General features: G+C 41.4%; 2 protein-coding genes across 2 annotated transcripts in view; both read right to left on the reverse strand.

Moving 5' to 3' along the window:
* Positions 1-1,311: 1,311 nt before the first annotated feature.
* LOC308365896 (collagen alpha-3(VI) chain-like) overlaps positions 1,312-27,073 on the reverse strand; it is a 94,313-nt gene continuing 68,551 nt past the window's right edge. Inside the window, exons 7-44 of the mRNA XM_080839514.1 lie at positions 23,317-23,928; positions 22,354-22,971; positions 21,400-21,999; positions 20,699-21,313; positions 20,247-20,581; positions 20,029-20,107; positions 19,609-19,754; positions 19,321-19,413; positions 18,939-18,992; positions 18,723-18,794; positions 18,496-18,522; positions 18,355-18,399; positions 18,098-18,151; positions 17,910-17,972; positions 17,537-17,602; positions 17,324-17,377; positions 14,928-14,963; positions 14,550-14,612; positions 14,235-14,297; positions 13,277-13,339; positions 12,819-12,881; positions 10,919-10,969; positions 10,762-10,797; positions 10,299-10,361; positions 10,135-10,197; positions 9,424-9,456; positions 9,259-9,295; positions 9,089-9,100; positions 8,488-8,981; positions 7,989-8,091; positions 7,008-7,709; positions 6,461-6,563; positions 6,133-6,185; positions 5,669-5,935; positions 5,323-5,403; positions 3,831-3,881; positions 2,850-3,020; positions 1,312-2,095 (exon numbers count right to left, since the gene is read on the reverse strand). Coding sequence (XP_080695640.1) covers positions 2,055-2,095; positions 2,850-3,020; positions 3,831-3,881; positions 5,323-5,403; positions 5,669-5,935; positions 6,133-6,185; positions 6,461-6,563; positions 7,008-7,709; positions 7,989-8,091; positions 8,488-8,981; positions 9,089-9,100; positions 9,259-9,295; positions 9,424-9,456; positions 10,135-10,197; positions 10,299-10,361; positions 10,762-10,797; positions 10,919-10,969; positions 12,819-12,881; positions 13,277-13,339; positions 14,235-14,297; positions 14,550-14,612; positions 14,928-14,963; positions 17,324-17,377; positions 17,537-17,602; positions 17,910-17,972; positions 18,098-18,151; positions 18,355-18,399; positions 18,496-18,522; positions 18,723-18,794; positions 18,939-18,992; positions 19,321-19,413; positions 19,609-19,754; positions 20,029-20,107; positions 20,247-20,581; positions 20,699-21,313; positions 21,400-21,999; positions 22,354-22,971; positions 23,317-23,928 — 6,182 coding nt within the window. The 3' untranslated portion in view covers positions 1,312-2,054. The remainder of the gene's footprint in view (positions 2,096-2,849; positions 3,021-3,830; positions 3,882-5,322; positions 5,404-5,668; positions 5,936-6,132; positions 6,186-6,460; positions 6,564-7,007; positions 7,710-7,988; positions 8,092-8,487; positions 8,982-9,088; positions 9,101-9,258; positions 9,296-9,423; positions 9,457-10,134; positions 10,198-10,298; positions 10,362-10,761; positions 10,798-10,918; positions 10,970-12,818; positions 12,882-13,276; positions 13,340-14,234; positions 14,298-14,549; positions 14,613-14,927; positions 14,964-17,323; positions 17,378-17,536; positions 17,603-17,909; positions 17,973-18,097; positions 18,152-18,354; positions 18,400-18,495; positions 18,523-18,722; positions 18,795-18,938; positions 18,993-19,320; positions 19,414-19,608; positions 19,755-20,028; positions 20,108-20,246; positions 20,582-20,698; positions 21,314-21,399; positions 22,000-22,353; positions 22,972-23,316; positions 23,929-27,073) is intronic.
* LOC308365526 (uncharacterized protein) overlaps positions 24,897-27,073 on the reverse strand; it is a gene marked incomplete at both ends in the record, with an annotated part of 56,116 nt that continues 53,939 nt past the window's right edge. Inside the window, 2 exons of the mRNA XM_080838993.1 lie at positions 24,897-24,901; positions 25,772-26,341. Coding sequence (XP_080695119.1) covers positions 24,897-24,901; positions 25,772-26,341 — 575 coding nt within the window. The remainder of the gene's footprint in view (positions 24,902-25,771; positions 26,342-27,073) is intronic.

Here is a 27,073-nt window from a genome sequence, read left to right on the forward strand (position 1 = left end):
ATGCCTCCAACATTTACCTGAATTGTGTAGCTACTTTATGTATTAGCACAACGTTAACGTTAGCTACGCTGTAGGTGTAAGCTAGTAGACAATGTTGCTATGTTGTTAACACATACCTGTATCCAGGAGCTAGCCACGTGGTGGCCAGGGGGGGCCACGACCACCATTGGTCAGACAATGGCCACCCTGCAGGCCCCCCCCAACCTCACAGCACGGCAAAAAAAAATATATATAAAATAACATGGGATTATCAATATGACATCATTAGTGTCAATAAGAAGGTTCAATCAATTGTTTATGGCTAGATGAGCCGTTAGAAAAATGCTGCTCTGAGTGATGCAGTGTGTAAGTTTTAAAATGGTAGTTTTTGACAATCAAGTGCCACCCCAAATAAAAGACTGGCCAGAGCTGGCCCCCCAAGAAATAATGTCCTGGCTACGCCCCTGCCTGTATCATATCTATGGTCTCGCATCGGTGTGCCCATTGTAGTTGTGTTGTTTGAGGGTATTCATCTAGTGTGTCTAAATTAGCCATTAACGGGACGTTATATACATGTGGTCATGTAGTTTATTTGTGTGTTTTTGTAGATGTGAGAATGAGACATGAGGTACCATTGGTATGGATGAGGTTGGATAAGGTTTACGATGCTCCCAACGCGCTCTCTTGTGGGCTCGTCCTCCAGCAGTAGTCAGGCCAATTGTGTTCATGTGTTTTGGAAGAGTGGCTTTGGAGGGAGGCCTGAAGCAACGGGTTGGGATTTTTTTGGTTGTAGACTTCAAAATCTATCTTTGTTTGTCTAACATTGCTTACTCTACCTTTAAAGAAAAAATGTCGTCTTGCAGCCACAGTCCACTGAATCACAACCCGAAAAATACAGCTAGCAACACTCATCCAAGCAGACTGAATTTAACTGATGTCAACCTCAATCTCATTCATTTTCCCATAAATACATTCAATCCATACTCCTAATTCATTCTATCCACTCCAGTTTCTTTCCCTTTCTCACTCCCCTCTTCTCACTTTCACTCCCCTTTCCTCTCGTTCTCTGGGTAATAAACTCCAGGCCGAGTGGGCAGACGTCTTTCTTGGACATTCCTCGCGGAGTGAGTCATAGCTCTAACAGCTGCAGCTACTCCTTGTAGGATTTTTATTTTCCCATTAATTCTTTTCTTTTTTGGGGGGTTTGAAAGACCACTGAAAGATAACTAAAAATATACCACAACTTCCCTTTCTTCTTCCTTTTCTCACAGAGAAACTCAGAGAGAAACTCAACACACAACAACAATAAAGATACTGGAAGACTGTTTGGTTTTGTATAAAGTCTAATTTATTTCATTTTTTCCCCCTTTCCCCAAGAAAATGCACAGTGAAATGGAAAACTAGCACCAAAAAAACAGCGGAGGGGCATTTCATACATTTCAAAATTTGAGACCTGACTTTTATGTTCGAGCCACTGGCCCAAGAGGTGCATTTTTTTCTGTTATACAAAAACAATTCCTTTTGTCAACAAGAGGTGAAACTGTAGCTTTGATATACAAAAACAACAATCGAAAAGAGATACAACTGTGGTGGCGTAAGTGACTATTTTGCTTGCTATGAATACACTGTCCTTTGAGAGGATCATTTGTGTTTGACATTCCTCACTCTCAACAGATACTGATGCCAGCAAGCTTTGTTTACTGTGAAGTGAATAGAGAGCGGTGACATCTTTAGAACTGTGCAAAATGTCCTGTTACTCTTAGACCAAGATATTCATATAAGGTAAATATCTTGTTTTTAATTTCATTTAAAAAAAAATAAAAAACTTACAAATGAAACAATCATTTTAAAAAAAAAGATGTGTTGTTCTTGTCCTGGAACATTACAATATGGCACTGAAAACAATAACAACTAAAAACACCATAATAGAACTTCAAAACAAATATTACTTCAAGATTTCTATGGATTGTATCCTTTATCAGAATCCAGTGCATGCACCTTCACTTTGGCACAGCGTCTTGGTGTCACGTCCTTCTCCTCTGCTGTCGGTTGAGGTTGAGAGCTGAATGTTCCCCCTAGGTTCTTACTGCTGCAATGACCCTTGAACTGGCTGGTGCTGAAAAGGGGAAAGAACAGTTATTTTTAGGCTACTGTATATAATAGACTACATAATATCCTCATACCAAGAAAAAATCATTTTTCCAATTCAATAATTTCATAATAGGGCTGACAGTTTGTACAATATACATGTATGTTGTTGCTATAACTGAAACATACTGCTTTACTCTGAAGAACGACGTGATGCAAGTTTTGAACACATGAACAGCCAATTCAGCAATATATCCTTTGGTATTACAAAATAGGTAATTTTTTTACTAATTGATTAACATTTTACCACACAATATCCTTGTTGCTCAGGTTTTAATTCCTTGAGAGCAAGGCCGTCATTGGCTCAAATCCAAGGAATACAAGCAGAAACAGCTGCCTTCCTAGGCTGTAAGAGCTCTGTTAAATCACTTAAAATCTGTAACCTGCTCTTTTATATCTAATCTGTAATCTGCTGTATTACCTAAATGAGAAGAAAAGCAATCAACAGTCAATACGAACACTGATGTTTTCACAGTGAGAGAGCAAAGACACCTATGCTACGCATGAAAGACTGGAGCCTTATCTGCATAGATTACATTTAGATGCATTAACTTAGCAGACACTTTTACCCAAAGTGACTTACAGTACAGATACCTTGTCTTTAGTACCCTATGTGTGCCTCCAAGGAGTCAAACCCATGATCTCGTTGTTGTTAGCAACTTGCTCTACCAGTCTACGTGTTGACTCACATGAACACTAGTTGAAGAGCGTGTGTACCGTACCTGCTTTCCCACACGTCTTCTCACACTCCTCTTTGTTCTCGAAGCGATTCAGGTTACCAGCGCAGCCTCCGTACCAGAAGCGAGTACAGCTCTTGCTGAGGGAATCGAAGTACCACTTCAGCACAAACTTCACACAGGTGCCCTCCTCTTTAGGCAGCTGACAGATGTCCACTAGTATGGTGAGAGAACATGAAGGAGGCATCAGAGACACCACTAGACTTAGAACACACACACACACACACACACACACACACACACACACACACACACACACACACACACACACACACACACACACACACACACACACACACACACACCGTCCAACCCGGCATGTAACATGTCATTTTAATGGATTTTACCCATAATCAAGTTTTGCATGCAGACAGTGATGCATATCTAAATGATGCACATCCCATAAATCCGCAGTCGACATCATAACTCTGACCCATGTTCAGCCACATGAGGGACACACATGCCCCCTTTCCCCCCTCATCACTGCCAATTTCTCAAAGAATAGCTCCTTTCATCAACCTATTATAAACATATATGCAAGCTTCTACCAGTTACAGAGGGTAATTTTCTGTGCCAGAGGTTTTTCATTCAAGATTTTAATGGTTTTCAGAGGATCATAAAGGGGTCTTTGTTCACAAATCAAATACAGTTCAAACTAAACATAACCGTTACTCTGTGTTTTCCATTGAGCGTAATCTTTTCATTTTGGGTTGGTGTTATAACGGATGGCTGGCTTTAAGTCAAACACAGCCATGCCCATAGAGGCTGCTTTCATGCAACTAAAACAGTCTGACACATTACATAAACATGAGGAAGTTTAGATAATTACTATGACCATGCATCTGCCTATTTCTTCCCCAATTGCCTCTTTTTTCCCTAAAGGAACAAACTGAATTACCGCTATACCAGAAGCCTGTAACTTATGGATTGTAATTGTATATGAAAGAATAGACAGTGAGGACTTACCAGGCACAGGGCCACTCTTGGATTGGGATGACTCTGAGTGTACCTCAGACTCTATAAGATCAAACAGAAAGGGACACTTTGTTAAAACGTCACCAATTCTGTCAACGGACTGCTCTAGTAGGTACTGATACTTCACTTCAGCCTGACAACACAAAGGAACACGCAAACTCTGACTCTTTACTTAATGCTTTACTTTCAAACCTTTTATGAATTTCTCCAGTGCGGAGTGGTGTCTATCTCGGGTGCTTCCAGTGAAATGGAAACACAGTTTGAAATGTTTACTTTTACCGTGCTCTCATCCCAATCAGCTTGCATATAGATGGCTGCTAAATCCCAAACCTCAGCCAGCACAGCTGCATACAGTGTGACAGATCCCATTTTTTCTGACAAACAACCACACAGTCCTCTCTCTCAGGGTCACTCCGGGGTGAAACGGAACCGTACAGTGGTCTGCATGACAGACTTGAACAGCAGTGTGTGGTGTTAAGATTTATACAGATTAAGGCGTGTGTGATAGAGAGCAGTGTCATGTGTGCACTAGTCACGATTCTCACTAGTGTATCTCTGGTGCTACCTGCTCTTTTCTATGGAGCACTGTGCCGAATGAAACAGGACTGTCTTACAAGACAACTGGGGTGTTGGGGTGTTCCTGTGTAAAAGAACACACTGCTGCTCCTCCAAAAGCCTCTTCACTTTTGTACTGTATTACCAAGTCTGTTTTGGAACTACAGTGGTCCGGGTGTTTTGTGTTAGGCCGTTTTCTTTCTTTGTCTGACATCCAAGTCAATAAAGTGTGACCCCTTACTACTTACTCCCACTAAGTGCACAGAAAAGGATGATAAACTGGGCCAGGCTTTATTTCTCAGCAACTTAGCAACATAAATCTTTCTACTTGAGAATGGCAACTTTATCCTCAGAGATAGTATATAAGGGTCTCTGATCAGCATAGCATGATCAAATCCAGAGTTTGAATCCCATTTCTGTGACATATTCAGCAGAATGAGTAACAGTACTGAAGTAAAATTTATATCCATTAACTAATCCTTTGTATGCAGCCAAGCCAGATTTGTGTGTGTGTGTGTGTGTGTGTGTGTGTGTGTGTGTGTGTGTGTGTGTGTGTGTGTGTGTGTGTGTGTGTGTGTGCATGTGTGTGTGTGTGTGTGCATGTGTGTGCATGTGCCTGGGCGCGTTTCTGTATGTGTGTTAATCCCCAATAATACTTGCATAGACATCACCTCCTCTAAGATTTCAGCAAAGGCCAAGGGAAGCTTGGAAACAAGCCACCAATAATTGAGCTTTTCAGCCGTGCAGGAAAAAAAGTTATTTTAAAAATGTGGCAGCATATCCAGTTTCTAGTGCTGAAAAGCAAACTTCCCTCCCTGACATCATCAGTCACATTAAACTTCACTGACATCAACATGCAGGTGAACATGCTATAATATTATAAATATATAATGTATGTTATATATTACATAAAAAAAATACATCTTACCAACTTGTGGTTTGCTTAAAGGGGCGGTGGAAGCAACACCCGTTAAGTGAACCCCTGCTGTAATCTTTGGCTTTACCCCTTCTGTAAAAATGGAGACAGAACCATCAGAAACTAGCCAGCAGGAAACACATTTTTAAAATGAAATCATCTGAGGATTAGATAGGTATGCACGGCTATTTCAAACTCATTAACCCTTTAGCACGCGAGTTTGACACTCAAAGGACCCAGCTATTCTTTCGAACGTTTATTCTGCATCATTCTAAACACACGGTTGTGGCGGTACCTGCTGAAGGACTAATATGGTGAATGGGCATGAGAAAAAGCAACGCTGCTTCCTGATACTCACTGGTTGTGAAGATGCCCTTGAATATTCCTAAGACTTCTCCCTTAGTGGACCGAGCCGTGATGGCCACGTGGTACGTCTGAGCAGGCTCCAGGTTCTGGAGGTTGATGTGGGCTTGGGTGATGTTCTTTCGCAGTACTGGGGTATGATCCTGCAGCCGCACCACGTTCACCTCAAAGTAAGCACCGTCGGGCTGTGGGGCACTGGCCCAGTGAAGACTCAGGCTGTGGGAAGTGACGTCAGACACGTGCAACTCCCCTGGATGGAGGTCTGTAAGTATAAACAAGAATGAGACACACACACACACCCACATGCACAACTCCCCCCCCCCACCCCCCCCCACACACACACACACACAGGCATGATCATTTGTAACAAACGTGGGTGAAAACTACATTAAGTATGCAGATTGCGGAGCACCACAAGCACCTGAGCTCTAGTCTATGAGATAACTGTAACAAACTTACTTTTGGGGTGTTTCTCATGGCCTGCCTGCTGTTCATGGTGAGTATGACGCTTCCTTTAAAAAGAAGAAAATATGCACATAATATTTCATGTTTCAAGATGACTATTGTCCCCGGTAAGATGTATCTTGCTAATAAAGTGCATGCCAAAAATATGAATTACTACATTCAACTACACCACACAAAATGTGGTCCCAAAGTGCACCATGGAATATCTTAACTCTCTATCTTTTCTCTCTGTTTTTTTACTTGTACTGTTTTGTACTGTTTGCTGTTTTGTAATACAATGTGTATGTTTTTTCCCAAATGAATCAAGATACAATGTACTTACTCATGCATGTTGTTCACTGTTTCTGGCATTTTGTGGGGCTGGTCATTCTGGACCCACTTGCAGTTTTTGGCTACCTCAGGTGACATGTAGTAGGCATTATCAACTGCAATGAAGACAGACACACATAACTAACACATAAGATCAACCTTATAACACAACAATTTTCCAGGCAGAAAAGCTGGCCAACACTTGAAGTAGAGAGAAAGCAGTATAGTCTTATATTCTAGTCTTGGCTGGAGCCACAAAGTGAGCGGGATTCTGTGAAACAGAAAGCAGTGACAAGGCGAAGAAATACGTGGGAAACACGTCTGTTTATGGAACTTTGTGAAGTGGAGTATATCTGGGAACAAATTACAATCCAATAAACTGACAGCTGGAGAGCGTGTACTGTCTTATCAAACTATCTGCTGTGGTGTGACAATGTGAAACTAATGTGAAACTGCTGAAAGCAGAGGAAAAACAAAACAAACGAGGTGAGGCCACATGGAAGCAAGATGTTGTGCAATTGAAATCAACAATGAAGGAATAGTGACCGGACATAACTCACGGCTTAGATATTTGGGCAGCAAGCGGCCAAAGTTCTGAATATAATCTTCGTAGAAGCCAGCGTCTTTGTTCACCCTCTTGAAGAATATGTCGGCCGGCTCGCTGGCCACGCGGGTCAGGACACGGGCGTCCCCGGCACTCAGCCGCTCGCCGACGCCCAGCACCACCAGGAAGTAGCCCTTGCACTTGACCTCCGTGGCAGCCCTCACTAGCCTCTCCTCCTGCGCCTCCACCGAGCCCGTCACCATCAGCACCATCACTCGCAGGTTGCGTGCGTGTGGAACCTTCTCAAACACATGCTCTACCGTGCCCTCCAGCGCCATCGCCAGGTCGCGACCGCCCTCCAGCTGTGGCGTCTTCTCCAGCAGGAAGTTACGGATGGCGGCTGCCGAGGTGTGCTCGGTCAGGCCAAAGGACACGTGGACGGGCAGCCCAGTGTGGTTGTGGAGGTACTCATAGGGGCTGTGCTGGACCACGGCCACACGGGCGTGGTGGGCAGAGTTGGCTGGTTCTGTGGAGATCTTCAGGTGGTCCACCATGTGGGCCACGTAATACTTCATTTCAGTGAAGACAGACGGCCATGTGCTTTCTGAGCTGTCCATCACAAAGGCCATGTCAATGTCCAGGTCCGACTTGAAGGACCTCTTGTCTCTGGAGCTGCTGGGTGGTGTGTAGTCGCACACGCTATCTGGAGCACAGAAATCTGAAAAAATAATAATAATAATAATAATTTATTCACATAACATTTATGTAACCTACATTGCACCAGCCACTGAAAAACACTGAGAAACTACCATTCTCACACATTAATAATGCATTGCCAAGTATCAACAGCTTGAGGTTCATTAGGCATAACATTGTTATTGTGTTCTATCAAATTTAAACTCTGAGCCCAATTTGTTACACATTTTCACAAAACAAAGGAATCATGGCAAGAGTCCATTGAGATTTAGCCGTGAGTTCCACTGCATAGCAGTCTTACCATAGCAGATGTGGCAGCTCATGATCTTGCTAATGACTGAGTCGTATTCAGCAGAGCCAGGAGCGGGAAGGACAATCACCTGAGCCAAGGCTGTGTTATTGACCTAGGAGGGTAAAAGAGGACAGGAGATCAAACATGAACACATGATATTGTGAAGTGACTGATTAAAACAATACGACACATTTCAAGGGCTGCTTTGATTCCCTCTTATTTACAGCAGAAGCAGTTACATTAGACTTTTGGCAGAAAACAAAAGTAAAACGAAATCTGATTTATGCCTGTCAGATCGTTTCACACAAAAAACACTAGCAACAAGTGACACTCTAAACTGGCAGCATTTTCCCCTTTGTCAATTGTTTTGAAAACACATACATCATCTTATACAGTAAATTGCGAGTTAATTTGTAAGACATGGTGCCGTTACTCCAAGTACAGACTACGGTAATTGATTACAGGGTGATACCAGAGTGTGTGTCTACCCTATTGGCATAGGCTTTACCCGTAGTGCTCTGGTGAGCGCGCGATCGTCACGGTTCAGGAGGAAGACTGTGGCAATGCCCGCATCGTTCAGACGGAGCGCGGCAGCGCCGAAGGCCGACGTGACATTGACTGGGCCGCCCACGAAAAACACGGCCACCTTGCGGACCAGGAAGCCGCTGCGCACGCGCTTGAAGGTGTTCTGGGCAAGGAAGTTCATGGCGGTGGCCAGGCTGCGCTTCTTGCGTGTGGTTTGTGGCTGCAGACCCTCCACAACCTCCAGCAGGCCCTTCTTCTTCATGGCGTCGGCGAAGCGCACCTCCGTGGTCACTTCGTTGTTGTAAAGGGCCAGGGCCACGCGCGCGCCGCGGGGACATTTGCCCTGGGCGATGGTGATGTTGCTCACCAGTTGGGTGATGGTGTTGCGCATGTTGTTGAAGAACGGCCTCGCTACGCCTTCAGACGCGTCCAAGGCGAAGGCCATCTCGGTGGGGTAGAGAGGGCACTCTTGGGCACCTGGCAAGGAGGGAAAGGGTGGTGTCATGGTATCATTGTAAATAGCAACAAAATGTTACTGTGAATTTCTATTCTGTGTCATGTTCTGATGTGAACTGTACACTTACCATAGCAACAAGCTGAAAATGAGAATTCAGGATATGCATTATTATTTTATTATTATAGGAAAGATTAAGAGCCACTCATAGAAAGATATCAATCAGCAGTCAAAGCTGGTATTTGAATTCATATTGTACATTTCACAATAATATCAACATGCATAATGTATTATACTTACGACAGTTGTCACGAATCTTTTTGACCAGGTCACATTGCTGAATACAGAATAAAACAAAAACAAATGAAAAGAGCGCTCCATTTGCGTGAGATGAAGCATTTTGAGAATAACCAGCAAATAGTATGTAATAAATACAACAGACAGTGTGACCAAAAGCAACCATACCACCACACTCTGTCCTCGAGGTCCTTTTTGGCCCTGTATGGACACAAACATTGCTTTCAGATTAGTGGAAACAGATGAGCTCAGTTCCCTGTTACATAATCTAGTGGCTTAGAATCCTACTATCAGTTGGGAGGTTTACTTTTTCAATGTTATAGGTTACAGATTACTAGTTCTAGCCTTTTAAAATAAGTAAAAGTAATAAGCAATGTTACTTTTTTTAATAACTTCACCAAAGACGAGATGCGGTGCAAAGAGAAACAAAAAAAACAACCCTAAAAAATGTAAGCACATACTGCCAAATGAATGGAGCCTGTCTACATGGCAAAAAGATGCAAAGCAACAGAATGGATGTTATATTCTACATAAAAGGTTTAAAGCTAAAAGAATACATTCAGACATAACCCCTTAGTAATCACCTGTACTGTAATTAAACTGTTTATTAAAACAATGTATTAAAAGAGGTTTTATCAGTAGCTTTAACTGATTACAATTCTATTGATCTGTTTTGTAAATCAATTACACAACTGTTACATGTAACTCATTACTTCCCAACCCTGCCTATTATTCATGAGGATGTTTTTAGAATGTGCAAAATGACATGTTCTTTGCTCACAGGGGGGGGGTATGGGGTTAAGAAGACAATACATGGTCAAACATTAATATTACAATTTCAGGTGTAAACAGGACTCCAGAACACAAATGGGCTCTTACATAAGGTCCAGGGTAGCCAAGCTCTCCTTTCTGACCAACTCCACCAACATCCCCTGAAACACCCTGAAAGAGACCAAATGGATGAGTCGCATTGTAGCTCACTATTCTGCAAAAAATAGCACATATCCATACATGGAAAAAAGTGACACATTAAAGGGTCTTACCCGCTGTCCGCGGTTTCCTCTGGGTCCTGGTCCCCCATTAGTTCCAGGACCACCGGCAGCTCCCTTATGGGCATCAAAAGGTTAAAGGTCAGAAAACATCAGGCCTGATTCTCGTACTCAGTAATAGTTTTATACACATACACTATATGGTTCGTTCTAAAGCCATGTGCATTTGAACAAATCACTGCCATACTGCTAGAGGCCATACTGCTAAGGGAAAGGAGCAAGGTGGACTTCTATGACAGATTGTTTGTGAATTATTAAGAAGAAGAAAGATGACATAGTAAATAGTATGGCAGTATGCTTCGGTATATACTTCAGTATACTCTGAATGGGTTCTGTAAAGCGCCTTGAGCCAATAAGATTGTTTTGGCGCTATATAAATAAAACTGAATTGAATAGTATACAAAAGAACAGCAATGAGAATCCATGTCAAAGTTAAGCAGAACCTTGTCACACTTACCTTTGGTCCGGGGAATCCAGGGAAGCCTTCATCACCCTAAGGAGGCAATGCAACCACCTTTAATTTCCTCATTTTAAAATTAAACTTTTCCTGTTTAAAGGAACTTTATTGACAGAACTATTTCTGTGAATAATATGCAAATTGAGAAAAGGTTTACCCTTCTTCCTTTAGGTCCAGAAACGCCAAAACCATCACGACCATCCTCACCCTAGGTCAAAGAATGAACACAAAGTGTGTCACTTAGCTTTCCCCAAAGTGACTTCCAGTATGGTACAGATATACAGTACATGTCTACATCAGTATGTGCGCTCCCTGGGTAGTGGAGGCATGATCTTGTTGGCACAGTATGAGTGGTACGACACCATGAGAGGTACGACACCATGAGTGGCACGACACCATGAGTGGTACGACACTATGAGTGGTACGACACTATGGGTGGTAAGAAACTATGTGTGGTACGAAACTATGTGCTGGCTGTTCTGCTGATCAAACACTATTTTCAAGTCAAGACATTAAAGTTGGCATTCAAGTTATCCATTTGCTCCACACTACTATAATTAATCTCTCTCTCTCTTCATCATTTGACAGCAATATTAAAAGGGGTTTTGTATGTCATCTTAAAAACTTGCCATAAATCTACTATGGCCAGTGTCTAGTGTATATGGATCTAGGTGAGTCTACTGCAAGAAAAGAGGGTCGTCCTCTTAAACACAACTGAAATACACCAATATGTAGGCATACTTTTGGGTACGCACATATGGAACATTTTAATAGACTAGACAGATGCAGTTTGCAAGACAGAGGCAAGTTTAAGTGTAAGGAAAGTTGTCCGGTAGAAGGAAAAAATGAACACAACAGGAAATAATTTAATTAATAAAATGTTCAATCTGTTTTGGTCCTTGAGCGAGTCACAGCAGGAAGTGCAGGAGGAAAAATTCCAGAGCTTTACAGACGCTGGCACTATCTTAGGGTCACCACGTTCCCAGTTCTACATATGGACAACACCTTTCACCCATTAGAACATATGGCTGAAAAGAAAACATCCCTCACGACCCGTTAACAAACAACAGAGCCTCACTATTACCATCAGAGATGGGAGGTTAAGGCAGATAATCCTCAGTGATGACAGAGCGGAGTGAGGTCAGTGATTTCTGACACCATGTGAAAATGAACTATGAGCGCCAGGCCAAAGGAGAAAATAAACATGGTGCTAAGGAAGCTCTTACTGACAGCGCAAACACGAGGAAGAGGGTGAAACTGTGCACTAATATACACAACCGTATGACTTCACCAAACATAGAAGTACACAACTGGCTAAAATAGCTGATGTGTCACTGTATGTTTGTTGGGATGACAAACAGAGTGCGAGTGCATAAAAGCTTCCACATTTTCCTTTCATGTAGACGTTAATTATTTAAAAATCACTTTGTGGCGCAGATGGTAAATACCACACACCAGCATAATAAGACCAGCAGTCATTTACACGCAGAGCCAATATCAAGAAATAGGACAGCCACAAAGTTAAAACTATGAATTTACTATGACTAAGTCAAGAGTTCCTTTATGGCTTCATCATGCACATATTGTTATCAGAATGTGTAGAGCCATGTTTGGATAGTCTTGTCATGTTAGTCAGCCAAGTGCAGAGAGATACCATATGCTGTCATGGCAACAACGATTGTTTAATACATTCTGCACAGTCTAAGTGGTCAGTAATTGAGAGTAAATTACTTTAATGGTCAATTTTTCATTTGGACTCTAGTGTGTTTGACAGAGAAAGAGGGCAGCTTGTAACAGTCGTCATGGTCACAGGCTCCAAAATCAAAATCAGCTAGAGGTACAAAAATAACTGAGCTGATAAAATCATTGACGTCCTATCCTCCAATACAGTGTGGAATTATTTGAAATGTAACTTGTAACAAATGCAAAATATCGGTGTCCTCCCCACTCCTCTTTTTATCCTAAAATATAACATGCCAACCACAATGTAGTTTTTTCTGTGCTATTCTATCGTGTCAGCTGGTCTATAGAGTTTTGAATCCTGACATATGACTTACAGGCTCTCCTCGTGGTCCCAAGGGTCCTACAACCCCCTTAGGTCCTGGATCTCCAGGCTCACCCTGTTGATGGAAATAGAGAGAAAGATAGTCAGACAGAGGGGTAGGCAGACAGACACAGAGACAGACAGAAAAACAAATAGGATGATTCTACCTCCTCATGTGGGATAACTGTTCCATGTCAAATGCATTGCTATGTCAAAGCATTAGACTGCTTTATAATAGTTAGTTATTAAACAGCTTGTGATGTCTTCTTGACATAATCATGACATGACTGGCTGACATGATCATATGTGGTGCAAACGTGTAAGAGACTGCTGTGACAATAGTCCCTTAAAGACATGATCATGACATGACTGGCTGACATGATCATATGAGGTGCAAACGTGTAAGAGACTGCTGTGACAATAGTCCCTTAAAGACATGTTAAGAGGCTATGAGGTTTTAACTCCAGGCACCTTACGACCCACAGCTCCTCTTCTGCCTTTCTCTCCAGCTGATCCAGGAAGTCCTCCAGGACCCTACAAGAAGACAGCAGTATGGTGGATAGTTAAAGGGGAGGCTAATGAGTCCAACCTCTTTAATGTGACACTTGTGCAATTCCCCCACTATAAAGTAATTTGTTGTGAATGCTCTGTGAATTGTGCTGTAGGGACCACCAACACTGGAGAGCACTGAATCTTCTGTTGCTAAAAGCTACTGTCAACCATTTTGTCTTAAACATTCGTTCACTGAGAGACACATGGTTTAAATCTATTTATTTGCATCTGATTTCGTTTAGGAAAAACATTGCAAACAACTCTAAAAAGATGCCTGTTCTCTCCACCAAGAACCAAAGGCAATTGTTCAACCAGCACCCATCTGATCAACATGTATGTTCTAAATTAACATTTGTACACATGCAAAGGACATATTTTTTCATTTTTCTTTCAACTAGATTTTTGTTCTGATCACGTTTTTTAAACTCTTAGTCAAACCACTTTCCAAATCAACTGTTTCATATTATAATTTACAGATTGAGCTAAAAAGGGAAAAACATGGAAGACGTCATCAATAAACAATAGGCCATACGAATTTTAAACTGCCCATTTGTTGTCTCATTTTCATGGAAGTTGGATATTTAGTGGTAAGGCAGGATATAGAAGAAAATGAGTAAGAACTGACTCAGTGAATACCAGGATAACATAAACTAACTAACGTAGTCACCATTTTGTCAGACCCTTTATTAGCAACCCTCAATTAAATCTTCAGTGAAAGCTCCTACCAACTGCATAACATTTTAAGTGTTTTTTTTTTTTCTAAAGAAACTGATTTGTTTTATCTGCCTCCTCTGGAACATTTACGCTCATTGCTCAACATAAGTGCTATGGCAAATGTGACAATGAGAATGAGAGAGGCTTAAATTTCTCCTCTTACCCTTGGTCCAGGATTTCCAGCCTCACCGATTGGCCCTGGTACTCCAATAGGTCCGAAAGGTCCCTTTAAATTAAAGTAAAAACCAGTCAAACAAATAGACCCCATTTATTGTTTTTTAGTGATATTGATCAATTGTTTGTCTTATGTATTTGTTTATAAACTAATACATATATTCAATAAGACATGAACACCAAGCAACCATAGGATTAAACATGCAAAGAAAAATTACATCTTATGCTTACAGTTTTACCAGCACTTGGGTATATCACACATATTTATGACTTATAAGACTTATAGCTTAGACATATAGCTTACTCTTGATCCTGCAATCCCAGGCTCTCCTGCCAGCCCATCTACTCCAGGTTTTCCAGGAGCACCCTTTAAAACAAAGCTCAGTGATGCAGCCATGTTGTATAATGTATTACCAGGGTAATTTCAGAACACAGATACAAATGTACGTATTTGCTCGTGTGTACAGCACCAGCATTAATAGTAAGTCTGCTGGTTTTCCCCCGTCAGTTTTTGTCCGAGAATTATTTTCATTTTTGTCTTCTTTCGTTGTTCAAATGACTCAAATAATTCAGCCCTCGGCAGTATTTTACTTATGGGATGTTTCTTTTATGAATTAAGGAATCTTGTTTTAACTATCACTGTTTATGATTGCAAGGTGCAAGCTGTAAACTTCTCACTTACAGATTGTCCAGGTGGCCCTCTTCTTCCATTGGCGCCCTGTTAGCAATACAAAATACAGATGTCATCTTTGACAGCAATACAAAAGTGATGCCAATCTACATCATGTTTAAATTGTTCATTTTTTAATGTCTCTCAACACTTGAGACATTTTAATGAGGGTAGAATTAATTGAATATCTTTGTTTGATATTCATAGATTATGTTAAGTGTTTAAGTTGTTAGTGGTTTAGAATACCTTAGGTAATACGATGCAATTCTACTCCCTTTAAATTAAGTAAGTAAGAGGGGACAGGTCAAATTCTCACGTGGAGAAGACAAAGCAACTGGTCTAAGGTTTATGCTCAACAAAGCAAAACATAATTATATTCTCTGGTATCACCTAGAATGAAACATCTGGACTCTCAACAAATGAAATCTGAGTGCCACTTGGCTGCAAATTATATTTGCCACATATATATCATATCAAGAGTGTGAGGAGCTCTGACAGCTCAACAGATGTTGATTTAAAGAATATAAAGCCCAGATCCTTTACTCAGAAGGATGCTACCTACTCTAAGGTCATGGGTTTGGTTGGTATTGGACCCCAATACAAATAAAAACATTGTTAGGCTGTCATGTTTTTTGGAACACTGGTGAGTTTTGAGTTTTCAGGGGTAGCACTGTACGTGGACACAGGTTCGAATTCGAACAGCGGTCATTTCCGAAACCCATTCCACACCTCTTGTCCCCATCTCATTCTCTGTCCAAACCTTCACTGTCCTATCTGATTAAAGGCAAAAAGCCCAAAAATAAATTTTCAACTAAGCATCCTGTTGAATTAAATCCTTCATCTTGCGGACTTAATATGATTGCGAAGATGTAGTGACCAATTTATAAACTTCAATGTAAAGTATGGTTGCACCATAATTTCATTACAATATCATTACCAAGAACATACCTCTCTAAATGATCAATAACTAAGAAGAATACTGTGATAAAGACTGAATGATAAGGGTTCATCACATCAGCATCTTGATCTGGCTTTAACTACTGACAATAGGAAGGAAAATAGAATGTGAGCTAAAAACACATATACGTACGTATTAGAATATACAGTACTGTGCAAAAGTTTTAGGCAGGTGTGAAAAAATGCTGTAAACTAAGAATGCTTTCAAAAATGGAAGTGTTAACAGTTTATTTTCATCAATTCTTCATAAATTAACGAAATGCAGTGAAGGAACAGAAGAAAATTCTAAATTAAATCAACATTTGGTGTGACCACCCTTTGCCTTCAAAATAGCATACATTTTCCAGATACACTTGCGCACAGTTTTTGAAGGAACTCGGCTGGTAAATTTTTCCAAACATCTTGGAGAACTAACCACAGATCTTCTGTGGATGTAGGCTTCCTAAAATTCTTCTGTCTCTTCATGTAAACCCAGACAGACTCGATGATGTAGAGATCAGGGCTCTGTGGGGGTCATACCATCACTTGCAGGACTTTCTGTTCTTCTTTAAGCTGAAGATAGTTGTTAATGACATTGGCTGTATGTTTGGGGTTATGTTCCTGCTGCAGAATACATTTGGTGCCAATCATACGCCTCCCTGATGGTATTGCATGATGGATTAGTATCTGCCTGTATTTCTCAGCATTGAAGACTCCATTCATCCTGACCAAATTTCCAACTCCACTTGCAGAAATGCAGCCCCAAACTGGAAAGGAACCTCTACCATGCTTCACTGTTGCCTGCAGACTCTCATTATTGTACCTCTCTCCAGCCCTTCGGCGAACAAACTGTCTTCTTCTACAGCCAAATATTTCTAATTTTGACTCATCAGTCCAGAGCACCTTCTGCCATGTTTCTGCACCCCAGTTTCTATGTTTTCGTGCGTAGTTCAGTCACTTGGCCTTGTTTCCTTGTCGGGGTAGAGCTTTTTGGCTGCAACTCTTCCATGAAGACCACTTCTGGCCAGACTTCCCCGGACAGTAAATGTCTGTACCTGGGTACCACTGGTTTCTGGCAGTTCTGAGCTGATGCCACTGCTTGAAATCTTCCGATTTCGAAGGTAAATAAGCTTGATGGGTTTTTCATCAGCTGCATTAAGTTTCCTTGGCTGACCACTGCGTCTACGATCCTCAATGTCTTCTTCAAAAGAGCTTGAACTGCACATTTTGAAACCCCTGTCTGCTTTGAAATCTTTGTCTGGGAGAGACCCTGCTGATGCAGTATAACTACGTTGTGTCTTGTTGCTGTGCTCAGTCTTACCATGTAAATGGATAAAAAATAAACATTTATTGTTTACATTTTTCAAAGCATTCTTAGTTCATAGCATTTTTTCACACCTGCCTAAAACTTTTGTACAGTACTGTATATGACAGTATTCTAAAAGCATATAGATTAGAATATAGACTCATACCCTCCTTCCTGGTTCTCCTGCAGTTCCTGGTTTGCCATCCTCTCCTGCTGCTCCCTAATGGATATAAATTGAGCGTTCAGTTGAAAATCATTTTAAGATGACAACCATACATGTTCAGGACTATTTCATTATTTCTGAAGTTTCAAAAGATATAGAATCTAAAAAAAAAAATTCGGACATCTTATTGAATAAGGTCAAATAAAAACAGCGTACAGCAGGACCAGCATCTCCTGTATCTCCCTTAGGTCCTCTCACGGTATTGTCCTTCCCTGTGGTTCCCTAAAGAAGCATACATGAATGTAAAATTATTATTATTAATTATTTACAATTATTATGTTGAATATGTCCCCCCCCCCCCCCCCCCCCCCCACAATCAAACAAAGCTCAAATTAGCAACCAAGGATTCCTTGATTTAACGTCCACAATAATTATACAACGTTTTCATTTCTTTGACCAGCTGTTGTATTGGTCAGCCTGCCGGTGTTGTAGAAAGAACCGGACACTATCTATCATAGATAGATACAAAAGTTGAGATGGTAATAACAGCAATGAGGTTAGTTAGTCGTTAGTAGTAGCCAGTACTCACAGGATCTCCTGGGATGCCAGCTTGTCCTATGTCTCCAGCCTGTCCTTTAGTACCTTTAGCTCCCTGGACACAGGAGCATTCAGTGTTTACTCACACATTAGGTCAAGTTAACAACAAAAATAAAAGCAACAACCAATCGTTTGTCCCATCTTCTTCTGAGAATGTCTGTTAATGATGCAGCCACTTACCAGTCCCCCTGGGTTACCACGTTCTCCTGGTGGGCCTCCCACTCCACTAGTACCCTGAAAGCGGTATTATTAAAATGAAGACCAAATGTTCTTTGCACAATAGTCACAATTTGGATACACATGTTATACTGTTAAATAGAACAATAATCAAGTGTCTGATATTACTACAAAAGAGGGACTTGGAATCCCTCTTTACTGTGTGGTTTTATTTAGCCCGAGAGCTATATGAATTATGAATACAAAGTATGACATCTTACCTCCTCCCCGTTAATTCCATCCAAGCCAATGTCTCCGAACTCCCCCTGTTTGGAGAGGACTAGTGCATTAGCAACTACTCAAGTTGATAGTCTCTTCTTAACACAACAATAAACAAAGCAGCTCAGCATGAACACACGTACCTTCTCTCCTGAGTATCCTCGAGAACCCTTAAAGAGACAAGAATGAATGCTTAGAAATTTCAATATTTTACACTTATTCACACATGTAACCCCTCAAAGTTATCTATACACTATAACACAATATTGGTTGTATTCCAATAATTGTGTGGATTTTGTATGTGTATTCATTTACATTTTGTACATGCATTCATGTTTAGTCATCCAAATAGAAGGTCATATCAGCCTACCTTGACACCTCTTGGTCCAGGACAGCCTTGGAACCCATGGGTTCCATTGACCCCTGGAGGACCCCTCTCACCCTGAAACACAGTCAGCAGGAACAGCAAATGAATGAAGTAAAAAGACAAACACACAAGTGAAATATTCATTTCTGCAGTGAATGAAATCCTGTACTATTGTAGGATCATGAAAGTCAAAGCATTTTTCCATAATGAGGGACTCACCGGACCACCTTCATCTCCTGGATGTCCTCTGTATCCCTGTGCTCCTGGTTCACCCTATAACATACACAGTCATGCATTAGGAAGCCAAAGAAATACAACTCTCCTTCATCTAAAAATGACAGAGAGCATAGGTAACACTGGAAATGTATCTATAAATTGATTATAAATATATATAATATTTGTTCAGAGTTGGACTGTCAGTAGGTAACTTCAACTACTGGGAATGAAAAGAAAAAACTGAATGAACTCACTTAACTGAATGTCATTAATTTCACCTATTTCATGCCAGATTGGCATTGGAAAGTATATAACCTGCCTTACATAGGTTTGTGACTTTGTGCATCACACATCAAACCCCTGACCCAACACATAGTTTAGTAACCTTTAGTCCTGATTGTCCAACGGCACCTCGGTCTCCCCTTTGACCAGTGCATTTGCAGGGTACTGAGCAGCACTCTCTCTCAAGAATGTTGTCCTAAGAAAGAAGAAACATGACAAACTGAAGGTGAGAAGAGAGGCACTGTCCTTACCGATGCTGGTATGAATAGCATTTAGCACTCCAGTGTGTGCCACAGTTTCAATTTGCATGGAATTGCTGTTTACACAACATACTGACTACTGAATACTGAAACTGTACAAACATAAAATACATACAACAGATGAAACTTACCAACTCCTCCAGGATCTCATAGTCCAGATCCATCAGGTTAACACGCAGTGGGCGAGTGTATCTGAACCCACGGCCATATTCCAAAAGCACTGCCTCTTCAAATTGTGGCACCCTCTCCAGACCCACCAAGATGAAACTGTTCACACCTGGAAAAACAGCAGTCATTCGATTATAAAAACAGCAACTTTACAATCGGTGTGTGCCTTGTTTTCTTATCCGCTCACTTTTTTTTATAAAACAAAGTGTTGCATCACAAGATATCTTGTGTTGCAAGACAAGATATCTAAAATCCTTGGCATTCAAACGGGAAGATAAATGTTGATGTGAGTTTGGGTAAATGCACCTTTTCCTCATTTTAAATGCTACAGTTTATCATGTGGTGCTACTTCACATGGGGGAGAAAGCAGGGTTTTATCTCACCGGAAAGCCTCAGGTTCTCAACCCTTGCCTTCATCTGAGCATACTGAGCATCCAGACCGTCTGTCAGGTGAATCACAACCTTTGAAAAGGAAAACACATTGTTTTGACTGATGCTTATGGGTAGTATGACAATACTTATGTAAATAAACGTACAGTATATCAGACAATAAACTAATTTAGAGGTATGTTCATAATGTAGAAAAAGGCAACAGGCTTACCTTCACAGATGCCGCAGGCTCAGTTTTGAACCTAGCAGTGTAGGTATCGATGGTCTTTCCATTGAGGATAAATGGTCCCCGGCTGCGCAGGTTCTTGAAGGCTTCCAGAAGTTCCAAGTAGTTGTCGGTGAACTCCAGATGCACCGGCTCAGAGGCTGAGTCCAAGGCCATCATGCCCACTCGGATGGTAGGAGCCTGGCCGGAAGTGCAGCTGATGGCTTGAAGTTTCGTGATTCTCTGAAGGATGGCAGACATCTTTGTCTCCAGGGTTCTCTGGGAGGTAAATATGTTCTGCGAGGACACATCAAATCCCAACAGGACATCTAGGCTGCAAGCTAGTGGATGGAAGAGTTAACACAGGGTTAGAACGGACTTTTATATTTGGTGGAAAGTTATGCAATGTGAAACTATGTTTACCCAGCATCATGCAGTGACTTAATTTTATATCTTACATCTTGTGGTTTCTTGCACCCCAGTGCACAGTTTAATGCCTTTCAGGTCATCATCCAATGTCACCAGGATCTGCTCGTTCAGTTCTGAGAGCTCCACGTAGGTGCTTGCTCGTGCCACTGTAGCTGCCTCACTCGCCAGACCGGCAAGCTCCTCTTGAAGGTCACCCACACCAATGGCATAGACACGGACTCCAGTGGCCTTTATCCCAAGGGATGCTGACTTGCCATCGTCTGCTGATTTGCCGCCCGTAATGATCATCAGAATCTGTGGGATGCCCATATCCTTCCGACTGCCTTTATCCTTCACAAAATGGCTCTGCTGTACATGACGGATGGCTGCTCCCGTGTTAATGCGGTTACCACCCTTGTATTCTGCCTGGTTAAGTGCGTTAATGATGTCATCCTTGTTTTGGTATGAATTCAGGTAGAATACATCAGTCACGTCAGCAGCAAACTGGGCCAGACCAATCTGCAAGCTGTCTTTTTCATTGTAGAAGGCATCAATGAGGTTCACAAGGAATTCCATGACCTCTCTGAAGTTGTCCTTGCCCAGGTTGATGGATCCATCCACCAAAAACACGATGTCAGCTGCCCTGACCTGGGGTAGTCCTTCAGCTAAGAAACAAATTAAATAGCACAAAAGTGTCAGACAACTGAAGCAGAAAAATAATTATGCAATGTGTATTTTTCATATCACTTACTAGGCTCTTCAATAATGGTTGGTGGTTCTTCTACTATGCCCCCTTTAATCCTTGCGATGAGCTGCTGGTCGATATTAGGAAGGTTAGGGAAGGCCGGCACTCTAAGGACATCATCAGCGGAAGTGGCAATCTGGGCAAGTTGTCTTGTATCAGCTGCACCAGCACCAACGCCAATGCAGTTCACCCCTGCCCCCTTTAGGATGGCGCCTTTACTGGACACATCTGTGGTTGATCTTCCACCTGTCAGAACCACAAGGTGCTGAGAGGCCACAGCAGGCCGGAACCCTGCAGAAGCCTTCATTTCGTTCCTCATGACATAGTCGATGGCGGAAGCCAAGTCTCCTCCACGACCACCGATTTGACGAAGCCTCTTGACAGCTGAGACGATCGATTCCTTGTTGGAGTGGGTGTTAAGGGAGAATTCGGTTTTGGCTCTATCTGCATACTGAACTAACGCAACCCTCACTCGATCAGGATGCAGGTCTAGCTGCTGGACCACTTTCAAAATGAAGTCGCGTATATGGGCAAGTCCACCGGTGCCAGCGCTGTCTGATCCATCAACGAGAAAGATGATATCCTTTCTTCCAAGGTCGAGCACCTCTGAAAAATATATGAGAAAATTGTTTTTGTTACATCTTTATTCAACTTTATGATGTATATTGGAGTTAACTTATCATGAAATTAGAGGCTTTACAAACGTTTCAAAGGACTGAGTCAGTCAACTCGGTTCATTCCTAATTGCCTGACTTAATATCTTAAATAGTCAGATACTGTTTGAATTGGGTACATGGAACTGAATTTTTTCAGGTTGGTCCAACTTTTTACAACCTAAAAAACTATTTTTTAAGTTTTTAATTGTTTTCCATTGTAGTCACCAATAATACTTTAATTCAGTCCATCTAATAATAATCGATCTACACTACATTTGAGCCAGTATCATGGGAAATATCATACCTGTGGTAGTTGTGGTTTCTATGGTAGTTGTCACACTTGTGATGTCCTGAGTCGTCATGGTCTTCACAGAGGACAGGAGCTGCTGCTCCACTGTTGGCAGCTGTCTAAAGTCACGCACAGTGTATGTCAGCTCTGGCTTCAAAGCAATGAGTTTCAACTCCTCTAGGTCAGCATTCTTGGCTCCGACAGCCAATGGTGCCACATTGTTGCGCTTCAGCTGGTTAGCAGGACCAGATACATCATCTGTGGACTTGCCGCCTGTAACCAAAACCAGGAACTGGGGTACACCCTCTTCAACACGACTGCCAGCTGATCTTTGGTAGATGTTCTTTGTAACCCAGTCGAGAGCATGTCCCGTGTTGAGTCGGTTTCCGCCCTTGTTGCGCATTCGCTGCACAGCAGCCTTCACCTCATCTTTGGTAGAATGTTCATTGAGAAGGAACTCTAGCTTGGTGTCATCGCTGTATTGCACAACAGACACACGGACATTGTCCAGGCCAACATCCAGCTTATCCACGACCCTCAATATCATGTCACGAATGTTAGGGACGGCATTTCCTCCATCAACAAGGAAAACGACATCTCTCTTGTCTCCTGGAATTGTTGGTATTACAGGATCTGCAGGACAACATTGATATGCATTTAGGGCATGACCATGGAAAATAAGATTCCCTTTAGAGCACTCTGAAAATGCCAAATCTAAGGTGGTATTTGACAATGACTCTTGTCTTCATCAATAAATTCACAAATATTCTAATGACAACTTTAGGTCATGACTGATTCTCAGTTGTCTCGTACTTTACCACATTCAAGCACAGAATTAATTAATGGCTGATGTTATTCCATCGGGTAAGCATGCAAGAAGTGTAACAAGAGCAATTACTTCATTATGTAGCATGCAGTTTTGGCCTGAAGTGTGTGATTTACTTCATTACTGTGTACTGAGTACAGAACATCAATTACCTTGAAAGTCAGGGAAAACAGGACGAATCCGTGCTATTTCTTCATCGGACAGTTCGGTTAGAGTGGTTACCAGAGTTCCTTGGACAGTGTAGAGGCCGGGGAAGTCATCCACAGGGTATGCGTAACTGGGAATGTAGGACATGACCTGAAGCTCTCTGGGATTAACCTCTCTGGTTCCGATGCTGAAGGTCAGAACCCCTGACCTTTTGATGGCCGTTGCTGCTGTCTGCACATCATCTGTGGACCTTCCTCCCGACACAACAATCAGGAACTGTGGAACGCCGTCTTCCCGTCGGCCTCCAGCTTGTCTGGCCAGAACATCACGACTGACAAACTCAACTGCTCTGCCCAGGTTGCGCTGTCTGCCACCACGCTGTCTCAGTCCCTTGATTGCATTCAACACTCCTTCCTTGGTTGTGTGGGAATTGAGGTTAATATCAGCACTGGGAATGTCACCATACTGCACCACGCCCACGCGGATCTTGTTTTCACCAATGTTGAGGTTTTCCACCACCTTCTGCACGAATTCCAAGATGATAGGAAACTCCCGGCCAACTCCATCTGAGCCATCGATGAGGAAAACGACATCCTTCTTAGGACCCTGGGATTCAGCTGAAAACAAAACAAAGCATCACATCCAAATGAGAAACTTGTCACTATAAAATTATACTGGGCAAAGAGGTTTGAGAAAACAAACACACTTTTTTACGTTATCACTCACGTTTGCTATTACCAAGTACAATGTACTCATGGATTATGAGATTGTACATAGTTTTTGCTTTTGAAATAATTCATGTTTTTGTTAGATAGTACCTGTGAAGGTACCATTTCTTAACACAAGCTAAAAGTAAAGAGAGGAGCTTATTATAGTCCTAAGAGAACATAAGTGGACATTAAGGCCACTTTCCTGATAAACTCATACACATACACTTAGTACCCCACTACCAGATGGTGATCTTTTTTTTAAAAAATGTGTACGAGGGATATTGCCACTGTCTGAATAAAACAGTTCACTGAACACTGTACGAAGCTGTGTGAAATATATAAATGGATGGTGTATAGCATGCCATTCATTTGGAAGGAATTTTAAAATGTACCATGCAATTTAGACATGATTGTGAGAATCACTAGACTTCAATGCAAGGTCCATTGACAGGTGTTTAGACATGTTGTGGGCACACATACCAACAGACACAAGACATTTTATGGTGTAACAAGAGCAATCCGAGATTTCTGACCTCCAGCAAGGGTTGACGTTGATAGTAAAGCAAGATCTATCTATCTATCCAGATCCGGATCATCCTGAAATTTTAATGGGGATGTCCCAGGACCAAGATCCACCTCTTGTGAAAATTTCTCTTGTGAAAAAGATCCGCCCAGTAGTTTCTGAGAAATCTTGTCCACAGACAGACGGACAAATAAATAAATAAATGAACTGACCCGATCGCATAACCTCCTTGCTGGAGGTAAATATGAACTGGAAATTGGTGGATGATGCACCTTAGTCATAAAATATTTGTAGCAAAATGAGACCCGAACACTTACTACAAATTTAAGAGTTCTTATTTTTAGATCTAATTCTACTCTGTTTAATATAATACACATAAGACACATTGAGGTGACTGCACTCTGCTAGTTGCAACATGTTGTATTTTACAGACAGATGAGTCTATCGTATAGTCAGGGTGCTTTTTCATAAATCTTTGTCTTTGACCACAGGATAGATGAAATACAGTTGTTGGAAACCCAATACCAATTTACCGAATTCCTCCTCCATCGGAAAGTGTAATTACAGTATATTTATAGTGGTTGTGAGATGCTTGTTAAATCAGGCCTTCTGACTTTACTCTTGGGCTTATGATTAAATGTACTGTATGACCAAGTGCATCAATTACCATTAAAATTGGAAGACTAAGACTTTGTTATTAACTTTATTGTCCCAGATAGCGGGAAATATGGTTTGGCTGCCTGATAATACTCATGGTAGTGTTATAAGCAGCATGACAATAGCACCAACAAAAGTTATCTATGTTTAGCAGTTTTCCAATAAATTAATTTACATGTCACGAATAATTCTGTAAATATCTGCTCCGAATAGCATTATTAGCTAGTATTCTGCTATTTTCTGCAAGAACTTTGATAGTTGTTTCACATAACCACATGCTAGTTTATGTTTCAAGGAGAATCAAGGAAAAATGTGAAATGTCAAATGATCCTGATTGTATTCAACTTCAGCATATGTTTTACCACTGTATACTTACTCCATCGTGATACTTAATTAAACTTGAGCTTGCATGACAAGATGTAGTTCAAAACAGACAGTAGGATAGAAAGGCTACGCTTCCATAGGAAGAAATGCAGTGACTTGATGAACTGAATACCAGATATTAATGATCAAAAGACTTTCCACCATGTTGAACAAAATTATGGAAATGGTTATCAGGTGTATACTTACCATACACTTTGATAGAGAATTGATTTAATGTAGAAATGACATTCTGTAATGTGTCTGGAAGATCCCCAAAGTCATTGATGGCAAAGATATTACTTGAATCCTTAGGGATCATGGAAATGGAGCTGACATCTGTTCCTATGCCTAAACTTACAACTCCATTTTGTTGCAAAGTCATAGCAGGTTGTGTGACACTGTCACTGGATGGTCCTCCAGTCAGCAAGATAAGAATCTGTGGGACACCTTCTTGTTGTCTGCTTCCACGAGAGGCAGTAAAGACGTTTTCTCTTACAAACTGGAGAGCTGCTCCGGTGTTGCGAGGATCTCCTCCCTTATGTCTCATGCCTCGTATCTTCTTGATGATACCACCCATGGTCAAGTAGGAATTTAGTAAGGAGTGGACAAAAGCGTCACTGCTAAACTGGATAACAGCAACCCTGTCTCTGTTTTCAGCAACATTGAGATTTTCTGTGACTCTGCGAACAAAATCTCGAATGGCTGGGAATGCAAGGCGACTCCCGTCAGAGCCATCAATGAGAAAGACAACATCTCGTCGACTCATGGGAGATTGCACTGGGAAGAGCATAATATGGGATGTACGTATTACAACCAAGCACATTGCATACATCTTAGTGTGAAACTCAAGCATCTTTAAACTTTAAGTCTAAAGATAAAAAGAAGCAATGAAAGGTCTTCATGAAATGTATAACCATACCATGTTGTAAGAGAAGCAAAAAAAATCATGATTACTTCATAAAAAAGTATCAAACCTAACCATTGTATGAAACAATTTCCTGGTTGCCTTGAGTTTGTGAACATGGTGATTATTACACCCAAACAGCAAACAACAATCACACAAACAAACGCTTGTTTGGACAGTTGAAGAAAGATATTACTCTGAAAAGTATTTCAAGGAATGTTGTTCTGTGCACTTCACTGCAACTACCTTGCTTCAACATACCTACCTGGAAATTGAACATACTCCTTGCATGAATTCCTTTAGCAAACATTTTTATTGCAAGTGACTGTATAGGCAAGGTACACATTGAAAGTGTACTCCTGACAATCCCACCAAATAGCCTCTACAGAGTGATACCAGTGAAGCTTGTAGGCTTATAAGTAAGTCATTAACACTACTACCCTTTCGAAATGATGGTTGAGGATGGAATTCACATGAATATTCCCTTGAAAATTCATCAACATGTTAATATACAAGGCTTATAAAACTTTTCCATTGTTAACATTTACCAAGCCTCTTCAATGCTTATCATTTAAATGGCCAATGGTAAACTGAAGTTTGACATG

Source organism: Sprattus sprattus, assembly GCF_963457725.1.
Source record: "Sprattus sprattus genome assembly, chromosome: 5".
Taxonomy (NCBI): domain Eukaryota; kingdom Metazoa; phylum Chordata; class Actinopteri; order Clupeiformes; family Clupeidae; genus Sprattus; species Sprattus sprattus.